This window comes from Lutra lutra, chromosome 12 (genome assembly GCF_902655055.1).
Source record: "Lutra lutra chromosome 12, mLutLut1.2, whole genome shotgun sequence".
In the NCBI taxonomy this organism is placed as follows: Eukaryota; Metazoa; Chordata; class Mammalia; order Carnivora; family Mustelidae; genus Lutra; species Lutra lutra.
In genome coordinates this window covers 82,943,547-82,969,070 of record NC_062289.1, presented here as the reverse complement: position 1 = coordinate 82,969,070, position 25,524 = coordinate 82,943,547, and the positions used below count along the sequence as shown (strand labels likewise).

The window sequence follows — 25,524 nt, the reverse complement described above, 5'->3', positions numbered from 1 at the left end:
GAGGAGTGAAAGGGGCCAGGGGGTGAAAACCAAGAGGGTCAAGGAGAGGCTTCTGTCACTGTGAGGAAGACTCCTGGGGCCTCTGCGGGCTGTGTGGACAAGCCTTAGGGACCTGACAACTCAGCCCATTTAGAGATGGGATTCTGTGCCGACACGCGTGCTGGGGATTACATCATTCGTACATAATCAGTCCAGCTGCACAAGCTCCATTTCAACCATGACCTTGATCTCCTACCACTTGGAGGAAGAATGGGCTGGGCTTCCGGACCTGTGCACTTAGGGTGCCGATGAATCCAGCGTCCTTGGAGGTGCCCCTGGGGTCGCCAAAGAAGGAACTTCTGAGAGCCTCCAGCTACAGCTTCCCGGCCCCTGCCTGGGCCCCCCTAGCATGATCCTCGCCCTTGGGGGACTGAGACCATGCCTCTCCCTTCTCTTTCCGGCCTCACCTCCGTCCCCACTCTCCCAGACGGCTCCGGAGAGCACAGCAAGTTCGAGTTCCCGACTGTGCTCTGTCTCCAGGGGGCTCCGTGAGGCCCGGCCTGGGAGGAGGGGAAAGTGGAGAGCGAGGGCAGCTGCCCAGAAGACCCCTAAGTGCACCCTGGTTTTCCTGTAGAAGAACCAGAAGACCTGGAGGCCAGGCAGAAGAAATGACAGTTTCATCTAGATTCTTGGGATTTTCACCCCAAGATGGAGAGACCGGAGCGCAGCTGCCACCTGCCAAGGACCTTCCACCTCGCCCTGGCCTCCAGGCACCCCGGACCTAGCTGCACTAGGAAGCCCCCAAAGGGGCAGGTGTCCAGGCCCGGTTTCTAAGCATCTGCCAGATGGGCACACGCTCTTGTATCCCAGGCTGCGGGAGGGGAGAATTGGTGCTTGTCGAGCCTCTGCCACAGCTGAGCCCGACTGGGAGCCGTCCTGGGGGCAGGGCTGCCTCCCACCCGGGCAGAAACCCTTCACGCGGCCCCAAATCCCCCTGCTGACCCCCTGCTGCAGTCACTCCTGCTGTTTCCAGGTTCACATCCATCAGCCTCGAATCAAACTCAGGCCCTCCCCCACCAGCCCACCCAACTCCAACCAGGTGTCCCCATCCTCTGGACTCCACGCGGTCCCATCCCCTGCTCCCCAGTGTAGGAGGGACGAGAGCAGCCAGCAAGGACTCGGAGCACTTGCTCCATCTTCGGGAAGCCTGGCCCATGCATCCTCACAGGGCTCCGGGAGGCTGCTGGGGAGAAAGGCTGATGAGGAAACAGGACCCGGCCACTGGTCTGTCACACGGCCACCGAACCCCCGGGCTCCCTGGAGGACCCATGCACGTGATGGGCCTCCTTCGCCTTCTCAAGGACAGGATGGCCAGGGAGCCCTCCCCCCACCGGTCTCAGTGGCTTCTCTCTATATATCTGTCCAACACGCAAACTAACATCTCCCAATGTCAGAAAACCAGCAAATTACCTTGTTGGGCTCATTCCTTCTCAGAAAATGCTGGGTCCCCACACTGACTTACATGCAGCCACCCTGGGCTCCCACATGTCCCTGGCTGGGTCTCCCCTCCCATACAGGCTCCCTCCATTCAGCCCATCCTCCCCCCGCCCCCTCAAGAGCTACCACCTCCAGGAAGCCACTCTGACTGCTCCAGTCCAGTTATCACAGGGTCCGCGTCCCCCAGCCCCAGGAGGGCTTGTCCTGAGCCAAGCCCAGTGCCTTGGGGAGTAGTCTGCCCCTGCCCTCCCTGTGGGTGGCAGCTCTCCAGGCCGGGTCTCCTTCTACCATGTGTGCCCCGACTGGAGGCACTAGGATGGAGGAACTAGGTTCTCGATGAGGGTCAAGCTCTAACCTTGGGTATCACCACCCCCTCCACCGCCACCATCCTAAGGGCTGCAGACCACCCCATCAGAAACACTAGGGCTGATTCTCAGATTCTCAAGCTGAATCCTAGACCTACAGATTCACATTCATATTCCCTAAGCGGGGCCTGGGAATGTGGAGTTAGCCAACTTCCCAATGTCCTAAGACACGTGGACCTTTGCCAACAACCGCCCTTCACTTAACAGATCACATGCCCTTCACTTTAGAGACCACATGCTGGTTTTCTGTTAGATCTGCTCTTCACAGAGTCCGTTCAGCCCAACACCGTCACGAGGAGAGCTCAGTCAGTGACAGGGCAGCAGGGGAAGACTTGAGGGCGTCTGTCCGATTTGGGACGCGGGTAGCTTGCAGTGTGTTACCAGAGACTCAAGAGTAGAGAGAAGATGGCGAGGTAGGAGTTCTTAGAAGAGGCACTGTCCCAGCTGGGTTTTGACATATGTGTAGGAGTTTTCCAGGGAGATGAGGGTCTGGGGAACAGCATAGACCTCGGTTTCAAAGATGGAGACGTGGGAAGAGCAAACAAGATGGGGATGGAATGAACTCTTTGGGGGTTGCGAACTGGTTGGTCAAGGCTGGAACATAGGGTGGACGTGAGCTCTCCCTACAACAGCAAACACCCTCGCGCTGGGTCAGCGCCACCGGCCCGCAGAGGAAGACAGACAGAGGTGCTAGATGCTGTCAGCCCTGAGGCCACGGAGATAGGGGCTGGTGGAGAGGACCATGTGGGCTGAAACTTGGGCCCCACTTCCAGATCACTCTGGTCTAACTGCGGCTGAGGGAGGTGCCACGGGATCCTGGGTGGCACCAGCATGTGTGGCCCAACCCTGGTGGCTGGTGTGGCCAACACAGCCTGCCACATCCTGGATTCCAGATGGGGGCTGGCCTAAGCCCCGGGTGGAAGGAGGCCACAGCCAGGACAGGGCCCTTTGCTGGCCCGACACTGCCACCTGCCTGCCGGCCTCAGTACTTCAGCCCAGGGGCCTGGCCTGACGCATCGGCTGGCTGGGCCATGCAAGGCCCCTCTCTGGGTATTTGGAGATGTCTGTCCCTCGGTGGGCCAAGGCACCAGCACCCCGGGCCGAGAGGTTGAGGGACAGGGTGGATTCCAGGACCATGACCGCCAGGCTTAGCCCATCTCCAGATCTTGTGAGCTTCCCTTTAGACCTAGACCCCCACGAGGGGCAGAGAGCCCACCTCCCAAACTCAGAGCTCCCAAGGGGTCCAAGGTCCCAGAGAGCCAGGGCCGCCCCCAAGAGCAGACCCCAGACTGGGCATGGCAGCTGGAGGCCTTCCAACAGGCCTTCCTCCTGCCTGCCGGCTGTGCACACCTCGGGCAGGCTCTCTGCTGACAGAGCCTGAGAGGGACACAAGTTCATGGCCCCTCAGCCACAAGGAGGGGCAACCCTGGCTCTGCTGGGCTGGAGGTTCTCGGACTTCTGCTTCAGGAGGGGGTGGGCACGAAGTCCACATTCAGGCCAGCGACCGACAGGTGGCTATTTAGCTCTTGGCTGCAGGGGGCCCTGAGGCCAGGCCAGAGCAGGGGGCAGGAACCCTGACGGGGGAGCAGTCCGCAGGCACCCGAGGGCCCGCAGCACACACCCACACACGTGCTGGGCCTGCAGACAGGACGGTGGGCGGGGAGGACTCCTGACCGCCCCCTAGAGTCAGGCACCCAGCCGGGGCAGTGTGGGCTGACATTCACACCTGTGACCCAGGACCGTGCAAGGTCTAGAGGACGTGGCACAGGTCGTGGTGGGAGACGAAGTGGCCGTGGCGGTGAGGGGTCACAGGGAGGCTGCCGGCGCCCAGAGCCAACCCAAGAACAGCTTCTGTCTGTGGCCAAGGACCTCGGCCTCTCTGACACCCGGGTTCTGCTTGTAAGGAACGCAGGAGGCGAAGCGCGGGACGTCTTTCGGGGACGCCTTCCGCCAAAACTGCAGGAAAAAGCACCAGGATGGCTGCTCCAAGACCCAGGCAGGTGTGGCTTGTTCTCTCTTCTGCCTCGATTCAAAGTGAGCAGGGATGGCAAAGGGTCTCTTTCTGAACACGACGTGGCAGGAGTGGAAGGAAAAGTGCTCAACGATTACGAGTTGGTGGTGACGGTCTTGAACGTGACCGCAATGCTCTCTCTGTGGGTGCGAGAGCTGGAAACCCTCCCCAGGGGCTTGAATACACAACACCTGCCCCCCCAGATGTACGTGTCAGAGGCCCGAACCAGGTGTGCCACTCTATACCGTCTGCCCACGGGCACGAACATCGGATACTCCTGCTGTGGGTGTGACTGTTTGATCCCCTCAGGGTGACATTCTTACTGCGGCTGGAAGTCCTCGCCTGCAGGGGGACACATCTGGTGCATTTCACGGGGATATTCCCTTGCCCCTCCGGGTTGCACTCCCACTCTCCCCCGAGGCCCCAGTCACCCGCCCTCCGGGCTGCCCAGGCTGAGGGAGAAAAGCAGCCTTGGTAACTTGAGTATAATTCGCTTTTTAATGAGAACAACGTGTGTAAATGACAGAATGCCACCGCCGTGCGCAGATGGTGGTCACAGAGTACCCATCAAATTCATTCTGCCCAAGGAAGGGAGGGAGGGAGGGCGCAGGGTGCTCGTGAGCCACAGCCCCGCCCCCTCAGTCCTGCGGATGATGGGGTCACTGCCTGGCGGCCTGCACACACCTTTTGAACGGTAAGCAGAGATCGAAAGCACAGCAGCAATAACACTGGGTAAAGTCCTTCCTTGCGTAAAACATCTGAATTAATTCATTGAAGGTATCAAAAATATACCCTGTAAACCAATACATCATTTACACCTGCCTTTCCTTCCCACCGCTGCGGCAGCGCCGTGTGAGACAAACAGTCCAGTTCCTCGGAGCGTCCACTCGCCCCAGACCGCACCTGGCCCTTTCGCCCGCCCATCCGGCCCAGCTGGGTTTCCAGCAGTCTCGTTGACTGGGGCAGTCCGTGGAGACCGGGACGAGAGCGCTGGGGGCTGGACAGGGCCCGTGTCCGTCTGTCCAGAGCGAGAAGCGGAATGGGGACGGAGGGAGGGTTCGGGGGCTGCTAGCTCAGTTTCGACTTTGGTTCCAAATGTGTTAAGGGGGGAGGCAGTGGCGTGGGAGGTGCGTGGCCATCCTGCTTTGGGTCCCTGGCCGCCCCGGCTGCGTGCGTGTGGCCGCCACACACCGCCGCGCCCCCTCCCCGGCCCCTCCCCACCCGAGCACCAGGTAAACATCCCCTGAGTAAGGTCACTGCACAGGACCAGCCCGGGGCGGGAGTCGTAGTTAAGGCTTTAGACAGGCGAGGATGCCGGCTCTGGACGGACGGACGGACAGGCGCGCAAGCAGACTCGGGGGCTCCTTCCTCGGTGGGGGGAGTCGGCAGCTGGCCCACTCCTTGCCCGGCTGCTCTGGCCACTCCCTGGGCCCTGGTGCCGCCCCCACTCGTTCTGACAGTCACTCACTGTCGGAGAGCGTCTCGTACTGCGAGCAGAGCAGTGGCTTGGGCTCCTCGTCCCAGGCATGGTGGGGTCCGGCAAGGGGCCCGCTGCCCGTGGGGAGGCCCGGTGGGGGCGGGGAGGCCATGACACCCGCCTGCAGCCGCATGATCAGGGGGTTGTAGGGAAATGGCGTGGAACCTGTTGGAGAGACCAGGAGAGACCTTCAGGAGGCCCCCGGGGCCCACCTGTCTACCACCCTGGGGACTGAGCCTGAGCCTGGTGGCCACCCCGCCCCCAGCCTGGCACTGTCCCAATTCCTCCTAATTCCTGTGAGCTTCCTCAAAACTGCCCAGGGCTCCTGGGTGGCTCAGTTGGTTTCAACTCAGGTCATGATCCTGGAGTCCCGGGATCGAATCCCGCATCGAGCTCCCTGCTCAGCAGGGAGTCTGCTTCTCTCTCTGACCCTCTCCCCTCTCATCCTCTCTCTTTCTCTATCACTCAAGTAAATGAATGAAATTTTTTTTTAAAAACAACAGAAAACCCTGCTCATCTCTGCTCACTGATACCGTGCTCTGGCCACCTGGGGCCTAGACCAGTAGGGGTCTCCTTGCCTCTCGGCCCAGGGCTCTCCTTCTCTCAGACGAGGCCGGACCACACGCTCGGCACACAATAGGTGCCCGGGCAGCCCCCCCGCCAGCCCCCGGCCCCCGAGCCCCAGTGCACCTGGCAGGCTGATAGCCAGCAAGACGCCACCCCCACCACACCCACCTGCAGACGAAGGCCGGTCCTCCCACACGCGGTTGGTGAGCGGGGTCCGGCGGTTACAGTCCCCCTCCGAGTGCACTGAGGAGACCGAGGGTGGCCGGTCCCCAGACGCCAGGCCCGGGGCCGGGGACTTGGCTTTTCGGCTGCTGGGTCTGCCAGAGACTTTGGCCTTCCCGCCACCACCTGCAGGGAAAGGGCCACGTTGGACTGTGAAGACAGCACTCGCACGGTGAGAGCGGGGTGGGTGTGGCCCTGGCTGCCTGCCTCCTGGGCCCCCATGGAGGGGGACGACCACAGCTTGGCCCTGCTGGGATGCCGAGGATGTCGACCAGATGGACGGGTCCAGCCTTGGGCCTGATTCTGGACGTGGGTTTCTACTAGGAGAGTGGGCTGAACTACTTTCAAAGGCCCCTTAGGCTGCCCTGAGGCCCACCTACCCACCCAGGGGCCGATACCCTGAGCATGAAGCCTTGGGGCTCTGGCTTGACCCTGACCATTGTCCTAGAACTATGCTCGGGCTGGGAAGCTGGAGGCCCTCTGCAGAGAAGCCGGGACCCCTGAGGCCAGGCCTAGGCTTCCACTAAGTCCAGAAACTTCCTGGGACCAGACTGTCTAGGTCAGACAAATGGGCCCGAGGTCTCCGTGCTCAGACACGCAGAGCACGGACCGGGGACCTGCGGCAGAGAGGGAGGGGGCTGGCCCCTCTGCTTTCCCTGACTCCTCAGACTTTGAGGCTCACAAACAGACACGGTGTCCTCCCCATCAGGTCCCAGGCCAGCCAAGGTCCCACACGATGGCCCCTGCAGATGTGGGCCCCACAGGCCTGGCTGCCGGGAAGGGCCCCCTGATCCACACAGAGGTGGGTCCTCACTCTAGCCTGATCTCCTCCAAGGAGACATGCAGCCGGCCCAGATGAGGGCCTCCCGGGGGACCTGTGTCCAGCAGGGGAGGAAGGCAGTGAGTGTTTTTAGAAAAGCAGCAGCTCCTTTGTACCTAGTGGGCAAGGGGAGGGCCGGGGCCGCACCCGCCCCGATGGGGAGAGCCGACTCCAGACCCACGCCAAACACGCACAAAAATAAAGTCACAAGCTCCAAAGCTGGAGGGGGTCGGTCAGAGGAACGCGGAGGCACAAGATTAATGACACTGGGGTGGGGACAGACGGGGCGGGCGGGGCTGGAGGACCGAGGCGGGGGAGGCCTGCAGACCTGGCGAGGTGAGTGCGTGTTCGCTCCGTCCGTCAGCAGCGGTTATGGGTATAGTGGCGGGCAGGCTGGCACTGGCAGTCAGAGGGTTAAAAGCATTGGCGCTGAGCGGGGGCTCCTCCCACTGATCATATTTACCCATGAGCGCCTTTCTAATAATGGCCTCCAGCCCCATGTTGGTGCTGGTATGCTCCTGCACCGCCTGGCTTCTGCAGGTCATGAGGCCTGGGAGAGAGACACACACACAGGGGCCAGGAGGGGCCGGAGGGACAACGGAGAGAGGGAGAGAGAAGCGGGGGGAGGGGAGGAGAAGAGAGAATACACAGTGAGCACATTTCGGCAAAGCAACATGTTTCTTCATTTCCCTGTCCCCCCGCTTACTCTCCTGCGGCTTGCTGATGGGGTGGGGGCCCCCTCGGACTAAGGCCCTGGGGTTTGGGGGGCTGGGAGGCGAGATGACCACCCTCCCAGTCTCTCCGACTCTGCCCTCTGGGAACTCAGAAGCCTCTCCCCTGCCCCCCCCCACCCTGCCCGAAATCCCAGCTGGGGCTGCTCCTCTCTAAAAATGCCAAATGGCCTTGAAGAGGGAGTCGGGAAAGAGTGTGTGTGTGAGTGTGAGTGTGTGTATATATGTGTGTGTGTGTCGGGGGCGGAAGTCAGAGGAGGGGACGCCCTGTTGGGGAGACACAGCTGGGAAACCAGGTCAAGCCAGAGCTCCGTCCTGGGCATGGGGCGTCCATCCTGGATCCCCGGGGCTGGTGGGGGCTGAGGAAGAGACTCCAGGAGGGAAGGTGACCCCCACAAGGTCTAGGATCCTCAGCCCCCACAGCCCCCCATACCCCCCCACTCCCCACTCTGGGCCTAACTCTCCTCCCCCAGCCTCTCCCCCGCCCGGGAGCCACGAGGAGAGAGAGGTGCAGAGACGGGACGGTGAGGTGGGGGTCGTAGCCATGCAGTTACGGTGCGTGCGGGGGACAGGGCAGAGCTAGAGACACTCGCGTGACCGCCCCCAGCCCGGCCACCTCTTCGCCAAGCGGCCAAATTAACAGACTGGTCCCCGGCAGACGCCTGCAGACCCCCGCTACATTGCAGCCACGTGAATTCACCCCTTTTCATTCACCAAGTGTTCTGTCCCTTTCTCATTTTCTTGGGGATCATTCTGGGAACTCTGGCAGACCCGGGGACGCGTCTCTTCTCTATATTTTTGCTAAACCAGACTTTGCCCACAACACTCAAGCCCCCTCTGCCTGCCGTCCTCAGGCAACGTGTGCACGGATTTTCAAAACTGCGCCCCAGGAGTGCAGGAATGGGGGGCCGGCGGGCGGGGCTCTCTGTCCCTGCCCTGGCTCGTCCGTGAACTCCACGGGCAGCTTCTCCGTGGTTGGAAACCACACTTCTGCACATTCTGGGCAACCGTGTGCTCCCAGCGTTGTTTTTCTTTTCTTCCTTGTAGCTTCAAACTTGGTCACAGCCAGGGACACACTCTCACCACGTTTTGAGCTGTGTCTTGGCCACGTTTCACCGGCACTTCAAAAAAAATAAATAAAAGGAGGGGAAAAAAAAAGCCATGTCTCTCAAGAAAAAGTAGTATTTCCAGCAGGGGTGAGCACTGGGGGAGGGAAAAAAAAAGCACTCGTGCTCCTCCACACACAGAAAACAGCGCGGAGTGGAAACTATGACGTGACGGGGACAGGCCGTGGCGGTTTCTTGGTAGACCAGCATCTAGCGATCCCAGATGTTCCTGAGCCTTCCACCCCAGGTCACGGGGACGCAATCGGACAGGGCCAGGCGGGAAGGAAGCTTGACCGCCTCCAGTTACAAAGGCAAAGTCGGACGGGGGCTGAGCGCAGAGACCGGGACGTGGGGACACCGGAGCGTGTGCGCCGACTGCTTACAGGGAAGCTGAACGGGATTTAGAAAGAGGCCTTAGCACAGATCTTCATGGTAGCACTGCAGGAACTTCTACGGACGGATGCACCTGTGCGTCCACGGCCCGTATCACGAATTGCAACGTTCCGGAAACTTTCATTTCTAACCATGTCATTGGTTCGACCAAATTGTTTCCTCTCTGCTGTCCGAGGTCTGAGTAGACAGGCAGGGGAGCCCCGGTCGAGACCCCCACTTGGAGGCCCTGATGCCCCTTTGATAAAATCCAGTGGTTGTCTTTTGCTCACTGCTTTCCCAGGCCTTGAGGTCCCGATGGCCCCCCGGGAAGGCCTGCCCGGCTGCCCTCTGCTCCTCTGGCCTTGGACCCCCACCAAAGGCCCAGGGCACAAAGGACACAGCCCTGCAAATGACCCCAGCACCCCCCACCCCTCCCAGGCAGGGACACCAGCCCCGGCTCTGCTCTGCGCTCAGTCTCTTCACACAGGACTTTGGGAGGCCAGTCACTGAAGCCTTCCAAGGAGCAGCAGAAACACACACTGTGGCCCCTACCAGCGGCTGGGGACCCAACCCCGAGGGTCCCCCCACATCCCAAACGTCACAGCAGGCTGAAGCTTTAGTTTAAAAGGTGCCTGTGGGTTTTCACCCAACTCTGTACTCCAGCTCTGTCGTTCCCTCAGCTGCTTCGAATTTTTAAATAAATCAGATGTTCTCTCTGTAAAAGCGCTCACGTGGACCCTGAGAGAAACCTGCGTACAAAGCCCACGCCCACGCTCCCCGTCCACACTCAGACCTCCACAGGAAGCCCTGGCAGGGAGCTGGTGTTTCCAGACAGTTGTATGTGCCCCTGATTCTGTACCAAACACACCGGGAGGCCCTGGCGTGTGGTTCCAATGCAGACCCCTTGCAAAGCCTCCCCAGCCTTCTGTGAGAGTCTATGTCCCCGCTGCTGGGTTTGTGGAGTCCAGAGGGAAGGACACACTTGAACTAAGAAAGGTCTCAGTCCGCATGACTGTGGCTGGGGTGAGGCCCCGGTGACCTCCCAGGCCAAACTCCCTGAGTGTCCTTTCAGATCCCACACAGCAGCCCACCTCCCCAGCGTGCAGCCAGGAGGGGGGACCGGGAGAGCGGGGATGGGGCTGGTGGCCTGGAGCCCGGGCTGGACAGTTACCTGCTCCGGTGATGGCAGGCATGTTGAAGATCTCTGTCCCGGGCTGGCCGATATCTGGAGGGGCGGGTGACAAGATTTAGGGTAAGGCCTAGGGGCCCACTGGTCCCAGAAAGTCACCTGCCCCTGCCCTCTCCCCTGGTCTAAGCAAAGTGCATCAGCGCACACAGACTCCGTAGGTCGGGGGTAGGCCTGGGGAGTGTGCTTTTCTAACCAGCTTGCTGTGCTCCCGACCTCCGGGCCCAAGGACTGCACTTGGCAGGGCTCCGGAGCTACCAGGCCCGGCAGGGGACTATCTACAAGGTTGCTGCTCCAGCCCCGGAAAGCTTCCGAAAAGCCTCTGCGACACCCCCAGTCCCGCCGCAGCTAACGAGTCCCAGGCGGGGACTGCGGCTGGTTACTCTGTGCTAGGATCTGTGCTTCCCGTGCTATGTGCCGGCCGCTGCGCTGGGCGTGGGAAGCAGAGTTAGGACTGACGTCCAGTAGCCACATAAATGAGGGAAAAATCACAAATAAGGATGAAAAATCACAAATCAATGTGAGCTGGGGACACACAGGGCCCCGGGGTGGGCAGGACCCCAGTCCCCGGTACCCAGTGCGGAGACTGAGCGAGAACCACTCATGCACGTACTTGCCGTGTGCCCCCGTGTGCCCAGCACCGAGAGTGCAGGGGGAGCCCCCAAGGGGCTCAGCGAATGTGGGGTGAAGGGCCAGGGTGAGAGGTGTCGGCGGGTGCACCTGGCTTTATAAAGTACCCTGTGGGTTCTAGCCCGGTGCCGGCGCCCAGCCCCGCGGGGGCCCCAGCTTCCTGGGGGAGGGGCACTGCTTACTGTACTCTGGCTCGTTCCGGTTGTGGGTGTTCAGCTTCTTGTTGATCTCCTGTTTCTTGGACTTGACCATGGCGGAGTTGCTCTCGGTCAGTTTGCTGAAGAAGGCCGGTGGCTGGCCGGTGTTGCCTGGAGACTTGGAGCCCATCCTGCTGCAAAGATCAGATACCCCAGGTCAGTCTGCTCAGGGCTGAGCTTGCACACCTTTGACGATGGGGCACTCATCACCTAGCGGCCTTAGAAATTCAGAACTAAGCTTCTGCCCCATGCCTTCTGCCTTCACCTCTCAGACACCGTCTCCTGTCTCCTCGTCCCCTGAACCTTCTCTGTAGCTCACCTACCCTCGGGCTCAGGCTGTCTCTGGAGAGCCCCAGCCGCTCTGCAGGGTCATGCTGCTCTACCTGCAACAGCACAGCCCCTTGGAGGGCTTCAGGAACTGGGCGCGCACCCAGACCACATCTTTTCCCAAGGCTCGAGGACCTGGCTTGTTCTCTGTCCCCATCAACCCGAGTGGTCGAGCACATCCAGCTCGTTATTGCTCAGGTCCTCCGCAGGTGCTGGCGCAGGGGCCTGGCCTAAGCTGAGACACCCCAGTCCAAGGCACACGAAGCTACCACGGAGCTCCCTCAAGCTGGGGCATCTGCTCAGCAGGCCCAAGGGATGGTGGCTGCACAGTAAGCTCGTGCCAATCCCCAACAGCACAGTGGGGACCGAGGCCACGTGGGGGAGAAGGGACCATGTCTGGAGTGTCTGGGGGCAGGGTGGAGGCCACAGAGGTACCTGGGCTCTGCCTGCTCCCCGTCCCGGTACAGCAGCGGGTACATGGTGCTGCGGGGATGCCCAGGCTCAGCCACACCCTCCGGCGGGGACACGGGCTCGATAGCATCCTCGCTGCTGCCCAGGGTCGACGTCTTGCTTGGCTCTGGAGACCTGAGCGGAGAGAGCGGCCCCGCTGTGGTCAGAGCTCTGTGCTCTCTCCCCCGGAACGACGCAGGGATGCGTCACTCTCTTCACTCCCCTCCCCACCCTGCCCTGCTCTGCAGCAGAGCTCAGCCAGCCGCTCTCCCTGCGGAGGGCCCGAGAGCTGCTCTCCCAGGCTTTGTAGGCCACACCTTGTGGGCCACGTGTGGCCTCCGCTCTAGTTTCTTCTTATACGACCTCGGTCCCTGGACAGTCGCTGGACTTGGCCTGTGGCTGGTAGCAGACCCCCACTGCCCCCCGTGTGCCAGGGACCTCACTGTCCCCCGCTGCTGTCTTCCTGCCCTCAGGCCTCACTCACGCAGCACCCCCCCTTGAGCTAGGGGCCACCCACAACCCCAGAGCTCCTCGGGGGCCCCAGAAGTCAGTGTGCGCATGTGTCTGCAGAGAGGCTGAGCACACAGCTCTGGCCGAGTCCCAGCTCTGCCCCTTGCTGGCTGTGCCCCTGGAGGTAAATGGACTCGCTTCCCCATATCTCAGTCCTTTCCTCGATGACATGGGGACGTGGCCTGCCCTCGCTGGGCTGGACAGAGAATCCTGGTTAACTCATGGCAAGTACTTAGCTTGGTGTCCGGAACCCAAAGAATGCAGTGCGCCTGTCAGCTTTCCCCCACCCGCGCTGTGGCCTTGAGCAAACCGCCCCGTGCCCGAGCTCAGTTTCTCATCTGTGCACAGCAGCGGGCGGCTCTGCTGCTTGCTCAGCCTCACCACGGCAGTGTCTGACCAAGGCCTCCCAGCAGCTGAACAGCCCCCGACACTCACCTCTTGCCCCCTTCACTGTGGGGCGAGCCACGAGCCGGGGCGCCGTGGTCTGGGGGCGGGAGGTAGAGGTCACTGGGTGGGCGGCGGAGGTCCAGGACGGGGCAGCTGGCCCCAGGGAAGGAGTAGAGGGGGGCGGGGAGAGGCGCGCTGAGCTGCTGTGGGTGGTGCCGCGTATAATCCTGGGTGATGACCTCCTGCAGGCCGGAGGTCGGGAGAGGGGCACAGGGTCAGGCAGCCGCAACGGCTAGGCTGAGCTTCGGGGACAGAACGGGGCTTGGTTCTCAGTGCTTTGGGATCTGCCTGCAGCAGCCTCAGCATCCCCGTGGGCTCAGGGAGGTGGTCGTGGCCCGAGGTCTCAGTGGCAGCCCCTGGGTGGGTCAGATCCCACCAGCCAGCGTACATGAGACGCGGATCACAGCCTCACGCACCTGAGGCCCCATCAGCTGGATGTGGGGCGGCAACCATGTCTGAGTCTGAGACTCTGGAACCCTCGGCATGGCTTGCCCTCGCCATCCCCTACCTCCCGGGTCCAGGCCACCAGGACTCAGTTTACCCTCCAGACCTCCCCCACCTTCCCCAGGACCTCGGCCCAGCCCAGGTTCAAAGGTGATGAGGTCAGAGAAGGGGTAGTTACACTGATGTGCTGTGCCAGGGTGACGACCCTCTGGTGACCTTTGACCCCTGGGGTGGTCTGGAGCAGCGGGCTGGACGAGGACTGGCTCTCGGGCGGCGGCCGCAGATGCGGGAGGTGTGCAGCCTCACCGCCAAGCTTGCTGGGGCCTGCGGGCAGAGGGGAGCAGGTCAGGCTGGGGGAGTCTTGGTTTTCCTACCTGCACGAAGGGGCGATGGCAATCCCGCTCTCACAGAGCTGTGGTTAAGCGGGGTGTATGGGGTGCTAGGGTGGGGTGGGGCCCTACCTGGGTGCTTGTGCCTCAGGTCCCCTTCTAGGTGGCTCTTGTCGACCTCTTCGAGGTGCTTGGGGAGCCCCTTGTCGTGGGTCAGGCTGGGTGAGCTCACAGGGCTGACAGGTTCCACCCCGTCGGGGCTGTAGCTGCCGCCATGGTAACCTACAGTGGGCAAGGCCCTGGGTCAGGCCAGTGCCAGGACCTGGGGCTGGGGCCGTCCCTCCCGGTCCACCCTTCCATGCTGGCTGGGGTCCCCAAGACTGGAGGGGGGCTGTGGGCAGAGGGAGAGAGGGAGCGAGCCAGAGCAGGGCTGCTGGCTGGCCGCAAGTGGGAGTGCGAGAAAGGAGAGCGACGCAACGGTGGGGAGAGTGACAGGTGGAGGAGAAACACAGTTGGACACACAGGCAGGCAGGCCAGGAGATGGAGACAGACCTAGGGACGGCGAGAAACACAGACCCACCCAGACGGTGGGCGCCGGGGGGGAAGAGGAGTCTCTAGGGAAGGGAATGTAGGAGTGAGATCGGTGGGGGGTGTGGCAGGCAGGGACACTCAGGTCCCAGGACCCCGCCTGCGCCACAGTCCCAGGAGCCCCCAGCCCAGCAAATGGGAGCCCAGAGCAGGGGCCAGAGATGGGAGGCAGGGGTTGCTGGCCAGCAGGTCAGCAAGGGGCACCCCAAGACGCCCTCACGACCCAGGCAGGGTGCAGGGCTCGGCTCCTCCTGGAGACTCAGCTGCTTTCCGCCCCTCCCTGTCTTCTCCCAGACCGTCTGCCTCAGCGGGCGTCCTCCGGAGCAGACTCACCCACGCGGCCGCAGGCATCAGCCCGAGCCCCTCTGCAGCCCCGCTCCCTGCTCCCCAAACACAGGCGCAAAGGTTGGGAGATGGGAGGCGCAGTGGAAGTCAAAATCACAGATCCATTCATTAAAGGAAAAAAAAAAAGCGAAAATCCAAAAAAAAAAAAAAATCATGATAAAACAATGTGCAAATGAGGAGATGCCCCCGGATCAGAGGCGGGGGTGGGCGGCAGCTTGAGGAATAAAACCATCATCGGGGCGTGCAATCGACGAAGACGCGTTTCAAAACGAAATACCAAAACCAACGAAAAATGAGGGGAAAAATCAAAAGCAGAGATCTGAAAATATCTTTAGGCCACAAGACGGGGTGGGTGGGCGGCGGGGCCGGAAGTCTTACCATCGCGAGGGGAGTCGTTGGCCAGCGAACCTCCTTCTCGCGGCCCTTTATCGTGAGCAATTTGACGCATGATTATCGCGTCTATGAAGGTGGCCGCTGTCAGGGTGGTCTTACCCAGAGAACGGAGCTCCAGTTCCTGGATGGAAAAGGGTTTACTTTGAGTCTTTTCCCGGTGCAGGTCCGCGGCCGAGGCGGGCGGCGCAGGCTGGTCCGGGCTGGCGTGGTGGGGTGCGAGGCTCTTTGCTGGGGTGCGGGCGATGGCCGTGTGGCTGGAGCCGGGGGGTGCCAGGGGCCGCGGCTCGGAGCCCTTGCTGGGGGAGGAGGCGGGCTCCAGCCCCGCGCGGCCCGGGGGCTTGGCAAGGAAGGCGTGGCCGGCGTCTGCGCGGGGCCGCTCTGGCCGGGCGACCCTTGGGGCCTCCTTGGGCAGCAAAACGGGCTCCATGAGGGTGGGGTAGACCCCGTCCAGGGTGCCGCCCAGTGGACAGTGGGTGGTGGGTGGGAATGTGGCAGCCGGGCGGACAGGCGAGGAGGTGGAGGTGGACCTGGGGGAGGAGAGAAGGCGGTCAAGGCGGTCAAGGGACTGCGGGAGCCGCCACGGGGGGTGGGGAGGGGACCCAGGAGGCCGAGGTGGGGGTCACTCCCCTCACACTTCAGCACACTGATGGCTCTCCACAGCCCAGGCATAAGCCTGTCTTCCCCGCCGGGGCTTCGAGGCCCTGCCGCCACGGCCTTCCTACGGCACGCGGTCACCTGCTCACTTACTCACTGTCAGCCCAAGACTTCTTACGGAACGCCAGCTAGGTGCCTGGCGCTGTTCTAGAAACTGCTCTGATGTTGGGGAATACGGCAGCGAACAGACAGAAGCACCTTACGTTCTAGCTGAGCAGACCGTACGCAAGGTCAGAGGAAGGCGCGCAGCTCTCGGGGTGTGAATCAAAACCGAGTCGGGGTGAAGGGAGGATGCAAGCTAACGCGCTGGCAGGGGAGCCACGGGCGGCTCAGGACACAAGGGGACAAAGGAGCCACATGGAGAGTGAGAACACCGGGGGCACGGGCCCTGAGATTGCTGGGGGAATAGGAGCTGGGGGGTTAGAGGAGAGGGCAGAAGGGCCCGGCTCTCCCACACCAGCCACTGGGGCCACACGGGGCTCCCTGGGATGCCTGCCAGCACTGCACTCTAGCACGGCTGCTCTCGGGGGTCACATGCCTCTTCCTCCAAACAGCCTTCCCTGATTGCTGTCTGGTCTAGGCCCTAAGATAAGCCCCAGAAGGGCTCGCAGGGCTGGCATCACGGTGTCCCCCACACCCGGCACAGGTTGGCCAGGAAGAAGGAACACACAAACGTACACTCTGTGATTCCCACAGGGTAACACAATAATCCCTGCTTCACAGACGAGGACACGGGCTCTTGGATGCGAGCTGGCCCAACTCCAGCCCTCCAGCTGCGAGGGGGAAAGGCCCAACCGCTCCCTGACAGCTTCTAATCGGCTTCCCGCTGGTGTGGGGGGACAGCCGGCCTTCACGCACGAGCAGTAACCGTGCTCTAAGCAGCCAGGTGCCTCTGCTTCGTGTAACTGCTGTGTATCTGAGTCGGGGAGGCATAGCCGATGCTTTTGGGAAACAAGGTTGTCACCTTCCCTACCGGGAATTGTCGTTCGGTGGTGGGTAGGACTTAGAGCAGCCAAATGGGGGGAGGGTACTTGTATGAATGGAAACTTCACCTTGGAGGAAGCAGCACCTGCCTCCGAACAGGACCCCGGCAGGGAGGGGCACAGGGGAAGCTCCCTCCCCCGCATTAGGCAGCTCTGCCCCATATTGGGCGGGGGGATGTCACTGGAGGGGACTTGGGCCCCTTGTGAGAGTGGACTGTGGGAGGCACACATGGGACACGTAGACCCTCTCCTATCTTAAGAGAACCCCTAGGTTTTGTCCAGGGAAGACGGACACCATCTCCTCCCTGCAGGGCCCTCCTGAAGTCGGGGGAGAACCAGAAAGAGTCTCTCCCACAGCCCTCCCTTGTCTGTCCCTCTGCTCTCCAGGGACTCTATCCTTGAACCCAACAACCTACCACCTACTCATCCATCCACCCCCCCAACCTGCTATCCATCCACCCCCTCCATCCATCCATCCCCTCACCTGACCCATGCAGACACCCACCCAGCCCCCCACTGTCATGTTCACCCACCCACCTACCCGTTCGTCCAGCCCAGTTGCGGTCCACACACCACCCACCCACCTACCACCTGTCACCCACCCACTCAAGAATCCACGTATCTACCCACCTATCCCTCCTTCTAACCCAATCTCCCAAATCTCTGCCCATTCACCCAGCCCCCCGCCCATCCATCCACCCTCTCCCTGCCCTGCCCTCCACCCACCCACGCATCTACTCCTCCACACCCCCATCAGTGCTCCTGCCTCCCAGCCACTGACCCACCGTCCAACCACCAGCGTTCCCGCCCGTCACCCCCAACCATTCACTTCCCGACTCATCAATCCATCTGTGCCCCTGCCGCCTGCCCACCCGTCCCCTCCCTTGTGCCAACCTGGCCCACCTCAGGACAGTGGGCGTGCTGGGTTCCACGGACGTGACGATGCCCTTCATGCCCGTGTTGTGCAGCACGCTGGGTCTCTGTTGGATGGCGTCCTGGGTCCGAGGCGAGATGGGCGAGTGCTGGTGGGAGTGGGAGTGGGAGGCGGGGCGGCTGCCACCGCTGCCACTGCTGCCGCCGCCCCCGCTGCCACCGCCGCCACCACTGCTCTGCTCTGTACCTGGTGGGGACAGGCTGCGGCATCAGGGGGGGCCTCATGCGGCCCGCAAGGACCCCCCGAGGCCGGGGCGGGGCCGTCGGACGCCCTACCGGGTCTCCAGATGGGCGCGTGCTCCACTGTGGTGGCGGACGTGAGGACGGACTTCTCGCGCTCCCGTTCACGCTCCCGCTCTCGGTCCCGCTCCCGCTCGGACGAGGAGGTGGCCGAGGCTTTCGTCAAGTGAGTGGGACCCCCTGGCAACCGAAAAGTCCTGTGATTCAGTCCGGCGCTCAGGGAGGGCCTGGACTCGTCCTCTGGGGTGGACAGAGGGAGCCCAGCCACCTTCCTCAGTTGCCCGGGCCCCAAAACCAGGGCAGAGGCGGGGTGTACCTGGGGAGAGCGGGGAGCTGCTGAGCCGGCTGCTGAAGTGCTGGGGTGCCGTGGGGAGGTAGGCGAGGCGGTCCATGGCGGGGGCAGGCGCGCCTGGTGCTGGAGGCACCAGCACGGGGAGGTGTGGCACTTGGGACAGGTCGATGATGCCTGGCAGAGGAGGCGGGGGCAGGGGTTGCAGGAGGGGCAGGAGGGGCCTGAATGCCAGGCTCCCGCAGCGCCACCTCCCCTTGGCTCCCAAAGCCCAGGAGCGCGCAGCTGACGTCACTGCGTCCCCTTGGCACGTCCTTCCTGCCCTTCTGACCTCTCACCCCGAACGATCAGTTCCCGCATTCAGTCCCCCCGTCTGAAACACCTCGCACGACTGGTTCTTCCAAACGGACCCTAACTGGTACTTGGTTGTTCCAGAGGAACATTCCAGAAGTTTCCAGAGGACTTAAATGTACTTACAAAGCAACCACAGGCTGTTTGCAAGTCAAGGGACCAGAAATACAAGCAGCCTCCTATTTCGACCCCCCCCCTTTTTTTTTTTTTTAAATAGTGCCAAGGACCACATAGACGGAGTTCACATAGACCGGTGCACACAGTCACTAGACACACCCACACTCACAGCACACACACCACTCTCCACCTCCTGCCGGTCTGTGTGTGCTCGGGCGGTCACACCACCCAGAACCCTAAGGGGCCCACACCACACGGCCTCGGTCCATACACCTGTGTCCTGTCCTGAGCGGCCCAGGGCAGACGCGCACTAGGCCGAGTGTGGATGGGGAGGGTCCGCCCAGCCACACCCACCTCGAGGGCCGGCGGCGTAGTTGAGGGCCAGTGAGGACTCGCGGGGCGACAGGCCCCGCAGCATGTCTGCTCGCTGGGCCATGGCGGTGGCCGCGTTGTGGTGCATCTGCTGCGAGGTGATGTAATCGTTGATGATTGTCTGGCGATTCTCCAGCGCGGCCGTGTCGGGGTAGCCGCGGATGAGGTATGGCGGGTACAGGTGCGGGTAGGTGGGGTTGGGTGCCAGGTGTCGGGGCAGGTAATACGCAGCAGCTGTGGCGAGGAGAGGGGCGAGGTCAGATGGCCTCCTGGCGCCTACCCCTGACGGCTTCTCCCCAAATAACCCCCAAACCCAGAATTGAGGGCCTGGACATGGAAAAGGCCTTGCTCCCCAAAACACATGGGGTACCTTGGACTGATAATGTAGTTCAGACTGAAGTTCCCCCAAACCAAGGGCATCTAAAATGTTAAGTCACTAAGATACCTACAGGATGCATCCAACACTTCAGCCCTTTTTTGGATACATTTATAATTTCAAAGTCACTGATAAGTTCTGCAGGGAAAGAAAACTACTGGAAAATATTTAACCCCATGTGTGTCTCAGACTCCTATGAGATCTTCCGTTCTAACTTGAACCCTTCACGTGATTGCCTTACTGGGTCTCTCCACCTCTACGCCTCAGTTTCCCCATCTAGCAGAGCTTAGTTGATGCCTGAGGAGTCCCTGGGCTGACAGGGACGAAGCCCCTCATGCCCTGCTGTGGGATTCTATGGGTCCAGGACAATCACCTGCATCAAGAGGGATTCCACGGGGTATGGAGGCAGGATCGAAGGCCAGTGGGATGTGGCCGCGGTACAGGTCCACACCACTCACGCCCCGAAGCAGGTGCTCGTAGGGCGAGATGGGGTGGGGGTGGTGCTCAGGCACGGTGCTGTGGGGGGACTTGGCAATCTCACGGGGCGTCGACGTCAGCTTTCGGTCCTGGGATGTCTTGCTAGATGAGAGGCTGCCTGTGGGGACGGGCCAAGCGGGGGTAAGCACTGGAGCCCTGTGCCAGGGCTGTCATAGCTTTCCACATGGGGGCTGCCGAGGCCAGGGTTAATGGGAGGGAGGGTGCTGTCTGGGATCTGGGGACCAGGACTCCTTTCACCTGTTCCTCTCTCTCAGCTCCTGTGTTCTGTCACTTACTCATTTGCTTCTGTGTTTTTGTTCTTTAAAAGAATTCACTCATTCATGCTCTCATTTGTTCCCTTCATTCATTCATTCATTCAAGCAATCAAAAAATATTTATAGAGCCTCTACCATAGGCCAAGCACTGTTCTAACAGCTGGAGCCACCCCTGTGAACAAAAGAGCAGGAAACCCATCCTGCATGGAGCGGGCTAATTAATGGTGGAGAGAGGTGATAAACTAGTCTTTGAATGAGAATTTCTGAGTGATAAATGCTCCAGAGAAAAACTTAAAATGTGACCAGAATAGGGGGGGAGGGTCCTAAAAGCCTCCCCAAAAACGTGACTTTGCACAGAGACCTGAAGGACAAAAAGAAAAGAAGTCATTTAGGTAACGATCTAAAAGTTGGGGGACGTTTCAGGCAAAGCGAACAGCAGGTGCAAAGGCCCTGAGCAAAGTCAAGGAACAGACAGGAGGAAGCCGGCTTGCTGAGTCTGGGGTGGATAAAGGAACATGGGGACAGTGAGATGGGGCTTGGGCAGGGCCGGGTCCTACAGGACCCCCATCGCCACGGCGAGACGTCACTAGAAAAGATTTAAGCAGGAAAGCGGAACGGTCTGACGTGAGCTTTTCAAAGGCGATTCTGGCTGAGTTTGGGGTGTAGACGATAGCCAGACAGGAGGGGCATCGGGGAGGCCAGGTGGGAAATCGTGGTTGTCTGGAGGTGGCTGGGAGGCTAAGATAATTCTGAGTATAATTTGGGTTGGGCAGGTGGAAGGCATGTGGTAGCCCCGGGGGTGCCCCTGGTTTCCAGCTTAAGCAGAGGGTGGGTGGGGAGGTAGTGTCCTGAGCAGGGGAGTCCGGCCACCCCATCCCCCCTCTGCACCCCACACACCCTCCTGCAGGCGCGGGGTGGGCTCCCGAGTGGTCACTGGTGAGCCGCGTGGGAGGTGGCTGGCGAAGGGCGCCCCGTGTTCCTCGTAGGTCAGGGGGCTCTGGCGCGGCTTGCCCAGCTCGGGCACGATGACTGGGGCGCCCCGGGTGATGGAGCCCCCCGAGCTGCTGGTGGCCCCTGGCCGGCTCTTCAGGCTCTCCTCGTAGCAGGCGCGCTCTAGTGCCCGGGCGTCGGCCATCACGTCCAGGGGGTGCACCGGCGGGAACGTGCGGCCGGGGCTGCCGATGATGGAGCGCACGTCGTGCTTCTTGGAGCCGGCAGACGACGAGCCAGTGTCGTACTTGAGCGGGGTGCCCTGGAGAGAAGGGGCTGTGAGCGCCGACTACAAGACCACTCTGAGCCCCTGCTTCACAGCCGTGTGAGGGGAGCCACGCATCCCATCTCCAGGGGTCGAGGGACAAAGGACTTCACTAAACCTAGGATCAGCACAGTCACTGCCCTGCCCGCCCCTGTCCTGGCCCCCAGAACCACCAGGACGGGCTGCAGAAGGGGTACCAAGTTCAAAGGTCAGCCCTCCCTGAAGTAGGTGGGGGGCCCTCTGTTGGCCCCCGCACGGGGAGAACCCCCCCCCCCAACTCCTCCACCAGTCTGGGACCCTCCAGGGCCCACTCAGTGCCACGCCAGAAAATTCAGCAGCAAAGCCCGGTTCCACCTGGGGGGCCCAAGGCTCAGAGGTCTGGGCTGAGGCTTATTTGCTCTCTGGCCAGAAGGGGCCAGAAATGGGGGTCACAGACCAGAGCACAAGCCAGCTACCTGGGAGGAGCCCCGCCCTGCTGACACCAGCTTGGGGACCTGGGGTACAGTGGGGCCCCGTGTCTCTGGAGATAGAGCTCTGAGTTTGCTCACAAATGTTTTAATCATTTTCATAAGAAAGGGAAACCCCTGGTTTTAAGAATGCTGTAGAAGCAGGCTGGCCTCCCTCTTGGGTCCACGGGGGACTCCCGCCCTGAGCCTGGAAGCCAAACCAGTCCCCTGGCATTGGGTACTTTCCGGAAGATGGCTTCTCCCGTCTCCCGGCACTACGCACCTTAACTCCAGCTGTGCCGGCCTCCCAGGATACCCTCCCCAGTCCTGTCTGCCCCATAGCCAAGCAGCCCCCGGGATGTTCCCACTCTCCCTCCTCATTCCATCAGGCCGCCTCTGACCACAGGAAGGGACAGTGGCCCTTCCATGTTTCCTCTGACCAGCTCCTTCCTCGCACGCTTGGAGCTGGTCACACCCTATCAGGCTGGGGCCTCTCGGGGGGCGCAGGCTGCGGGGGTGCGGCCTGCTGGTGAGGCAAGTGGACGCCCAGAGGCAAAGATGTTGCAGATCTAGGCACATCTGGACTCGAGGTTCGTAACGGCCATTAACTTGCTGTGGGACCGCAAGCAAGTCTCTGAGCCTCCACTTACGCACCAACAGGACGGGAACAGTAAGAGAACCACCTCAGAGCGTGGCTGTGGGGGAGGAACAGGACATGGCGCCAGGCGCTCAGGCAGGCCTGGACCCGAGCAAAAATCCAGTCAGCAGCAGCCTTTTATTTTCATGGCTAGCTCTGGGACCTGGGCAGGCTGCCTGCACGCTCCGTGCCTCAGTTTCTCCACCTGAAGAATGGGGACAATGGGGAGGAACCTCACAGGGGCGTAAACAGAACCAGAGGAGGTCGAGGATAAAGAGCCCTCGGCGTGGAGCCCGGAACGCACATGGCCCCCTGCGGGGCCCAGGAACGAGCAGCTGTGCTGTCTCGTGCGGGGCACCCATGGAGTCGGAGCCTCAGTTTCCCCATCTGCAGAGGCCAGAGCAGCGGCTCACAGCTCCCCCCCTCCCCCGATCCCGGCCCAGCCTGCCGGGCTCCGGCGCCCGTACCTGCGTGATGGAGCCCTCCTTGAGCGGCCGCGGGGCCAGGGGCAGCTCAGGCGTGCGCCGCAGCTCCTCGCGCGGGATCTCGTGGATGGAGCGGCCGGCCTCCTTCACCGTGGCCACCAGCCCCTCGTGGGCCGGCTTCAGCTTCAGGGGGCCCAGGGCCTCCAGGGGTCGGGCCTTGTAGGCCTCGGCCAGGTCCCGTGGGGGCGGCGGGGGCGGTGGCGGCGTGCCCTCGCGTTTCAGGAGCTTGGCCTCCCGGCGGAGGTAGTCCTCCTGGGCCTCCACGTAGGAGCGCGGAATCCCTGCCGGGGAGGACGGGGCGCTGACGCTCGACTCCGCAGCCCGCCGTGGCCATTCTGACCTGGGGGCTCCACGGCCCCGTGGCTCTGCGGCCAGCCTCCCTGGGACCCTTCCCCACCCGCTGTGGGACCTCGAGCACACGACTGCGCCTCTCTGAGCCTCAGTCCCGTCACGTGTAAAATGGGACCAGTGACTGGGCACACACCCAGCGAGGTGCTGCCGACGGAAAGCCCCGCAGGGGCTGGCTCGCCACCGAGCAGCCAAGAGCATTTGGGGGCTGCGGTAACAGCACCGTTACTGTGATCCTGCGGGTCCCACATCCGGTGACAGGGCGAGCAGCAGGGCCAGTGCCGAGCCCGGAACAGATGCTTGAAACAATGCCTGTGCAGGACAGGCCAACGGGCAGCACCCGCTCTCCCCTTCTGTTTCTCAGTAAGACAGACTGCCTTTGCTCTGCATTTCAACCCGCACCCGCACGGGCCACGGACACGTGTCACCCGCCACGCTGGCATGACCCCCCACCCTCACTGGCTGCGGCCGCTGTGAGGACGGCGGGGGGCGGGGGGCACCTTGTGTGATGGACCCTCGGATGTGGTGCTGCTCTTTGAGATGATGGGGGCTGTGTCGCTCAGGTGGGATGGCGCGGCCCATGAGACCTGGGGGAGGAGCAAGAACGTCATGGTTACGAGGATCCCTCAGCCAGCCTCAGGCAGGGACAGGAGCTGGGATCAGAGCCACCCCTTCCCAGCACGGGTCCCTCCGGCCACTGACAGCCATCCCCAAGACCGTGGCAGTGGGGCAGCACGAGATTCAGCAAGCAGTGTCCCATCTCCCGGGCCTGCGCTGCCTCTAGAGGGAGCCTCAGCAAAGCCTAGCCTCAGTTTACCTATCTGGAAAATCAGACGAACCATCCCACCACCTCCCTCCAGGGGGCACAGAGACAAACTCTCTTTGCGGCTCTAAGCTACTAAGCTGCCCCAGGGCAGGTCCCAGGCCTGCTGGGGTTCTGTGTCTGCTGGGGCAGGGAGCCAGGCAGGACGCCCACCTTCGATGCCGGCCGAGGAGACGGCTCTGCTGACACGGCCCTCCATCATGTCATAGGTGCGCTTGGGGGCAGTTGTCTCGTGTGGAGGTCCTGAGCTGCCCCTGCCGTCCTCCTTGGGGCACTGGGACACCGACATGCCACCTGGAAACCAGACCGTGCTTGTGGTGAGGGGTGGCGGTCTGGTGCACGGGGTGCAGTCCCAGCAAAGCCGCTGGGGATCCGGGACAGGAGTCAACAGGGCCTGTCACAGGGCCTGGCTGGGCCCTCCTGAGGGAACCCACAGCCTGCAGGCCAGCCGGGGCCCCTCTCGCCAGGCTAGGGGATTTAACAGACACAAAAGCTTCCTACGTCCTGAACCCCAACCCACCATCAGCAGGTGTATGCTTCTTACCACACACATGGCCATACGAGCCTGTGCACAGACACGGCCTCACACGGGTGCCGGCTTGTGACATGAACATCAGTGCACACGTGTGCATGAGCAGGGGAGCGGGAAGGTATGGCATGTGCACGACCATCTGGGTGTGAGCGTGTGCATGTGCATGCATACACACACGGGCCTGGCCACTGAAGAGACTGAGGCCAGGTGCACAAATGGGCCTGTGCCGGTCTGTGTCCACGCGCGTATGTGTGCACACACGTGTGTTCACTGTAACAAGTCCACGTCGGGAGGGGGCTGTCCACGGCAGACGTGGCCTCACCGAGCCAGGAGGAACCCTGGGCTGAGCACCCTGGTCCCCCAGACAGGCTGAGGGTCTGAAGGCCACCTTGCCCAGCAGGCTGGGGTTCCCCAGGGGCCTGTCCCTGCCCAGAGTGGCAGATGCAGCTCCCCACGGCCCCAGTCCTGCCCTGGAAGACAACAGGTTCTCCCCCTTGTTACTTCTCACGATGCACTCCACAGGCTACAAAGTGGGGGCCTACATACATACCACATTGCAGCTCTCAACTTTTCTTAAGACTAATCGCTGACGTTTAAACACAGAGATTTCAGATCAAAACGGACAAACAACTATACATACGTGTATATATACACGCATACGGAGAGATCGGAAGTCTAGCCGGGGGGCTCACATCCGTACAAGGCGACGAGAGCCACTGTCTGGGCTGCCAGGGCCCCCCACCCTCTCTGCCAGCCCCTCCCCTGCTGCCCCCTAACCAGGAAGCACGGGGGAGACGAGAAGCCTGGTGCAAACTGTCCCTCCAGACAAGAGCTCGAGAAGCACGGGGGCTGCACGGCAGGTGCGGAGACCTGAGGTGAGGCTGTGCTCACCCTGCCTGTGCACGTCGACTGCAGGCCCTTCGGCCACATGCCGAGCC

The 25,524-nt window shown here is 61.9% G+C and overlaps 1 protein-coding gene across 28 annotated transcripts in view; it reads right to left on the bottom strand.

Moving 5' to 3' along the window:
* Positions 1–4,331: 4,331 nt before the first annotated feature.
* The window catches only part of NCOR2 (nuclear receptor corepressor 2), a 208,505-nt gene continuing 187,312 nt past the window's right edge, over positions 4,332–25,524 (bottom strand). For 12 of the 28 annotated variants that reach the window (XM_047697890.1, XM_047697897.1, XM_047697894.1 and 9 more), the window contains 19 exons: positions 24,208–24,348; positions 23,732–23,818; positions 22,866–23,164; positions 20,958–21,312; positions 19,682–19,903; positions 18,915–19,166; positions 18,120–18,269; positions 17,840–17,983; positions 17,525–17,750; positions 14,979–15,520; positions 13,800–13,949; positions 13,517–13,662; positions 12,883–13,076; positions 11,923–12,072; positions 11,146–11,294; positions 10,319–10,372; positions 7,267–7,488; positions 6,065–6,244; positions 4,332–5,494 (listed from right to left, as the gene is read on the bottom strand). In XM_047697890.1, coding sequence (XP_047553846.1) covers positions 5,313–5,494; positions 6,065–6,244; positions 7,267–7,488; positions 10,319–10,372; positions 11,146–11,294; positions 11,923–12,072; positions 12,883–13,076; positions 13,517–13,662; positions 13,800–13,949; positions 14,979–15,520; positions 17,525–17,750; positions 17,840–17,983; positions 18,120–18,269; positions 18,915–19,166; positions 19,682–19,903; positions 20,958–21,312; positions 22,866–23,164; positions 23,732–23,818; positions 24,208–24,348 — 3,845 coding nt within the window. In that variant the 3' untranslated portion in view covers positions 4,332–5,312. The remainder of the gene's footprint in view (positions 5,495–6,064; positions 6,245–7,266; positions 7,489–10,318; positions 10,373–11,145; positions 11,295–11,922; positions 12,073–12,882; positions 13,077–13,516; positions 13,663–13,799; positions 13,950–14,978; positions 15,521–17,524; positions 17,751–17,839; positions 17,984–18,119; positions 18,270–18,914; positions 19,167–19,681; positions 19,904–20,957; positions 21,313–22,865; positions 23,165–23,731; positions 23,819–24,207; positions 24,349–25,524) is intronic. The other 16 variants (XM_047697906.1, XM_047697907.1, XM_047697912.1 and 13 more) reach the window with 11 other exon arrangements.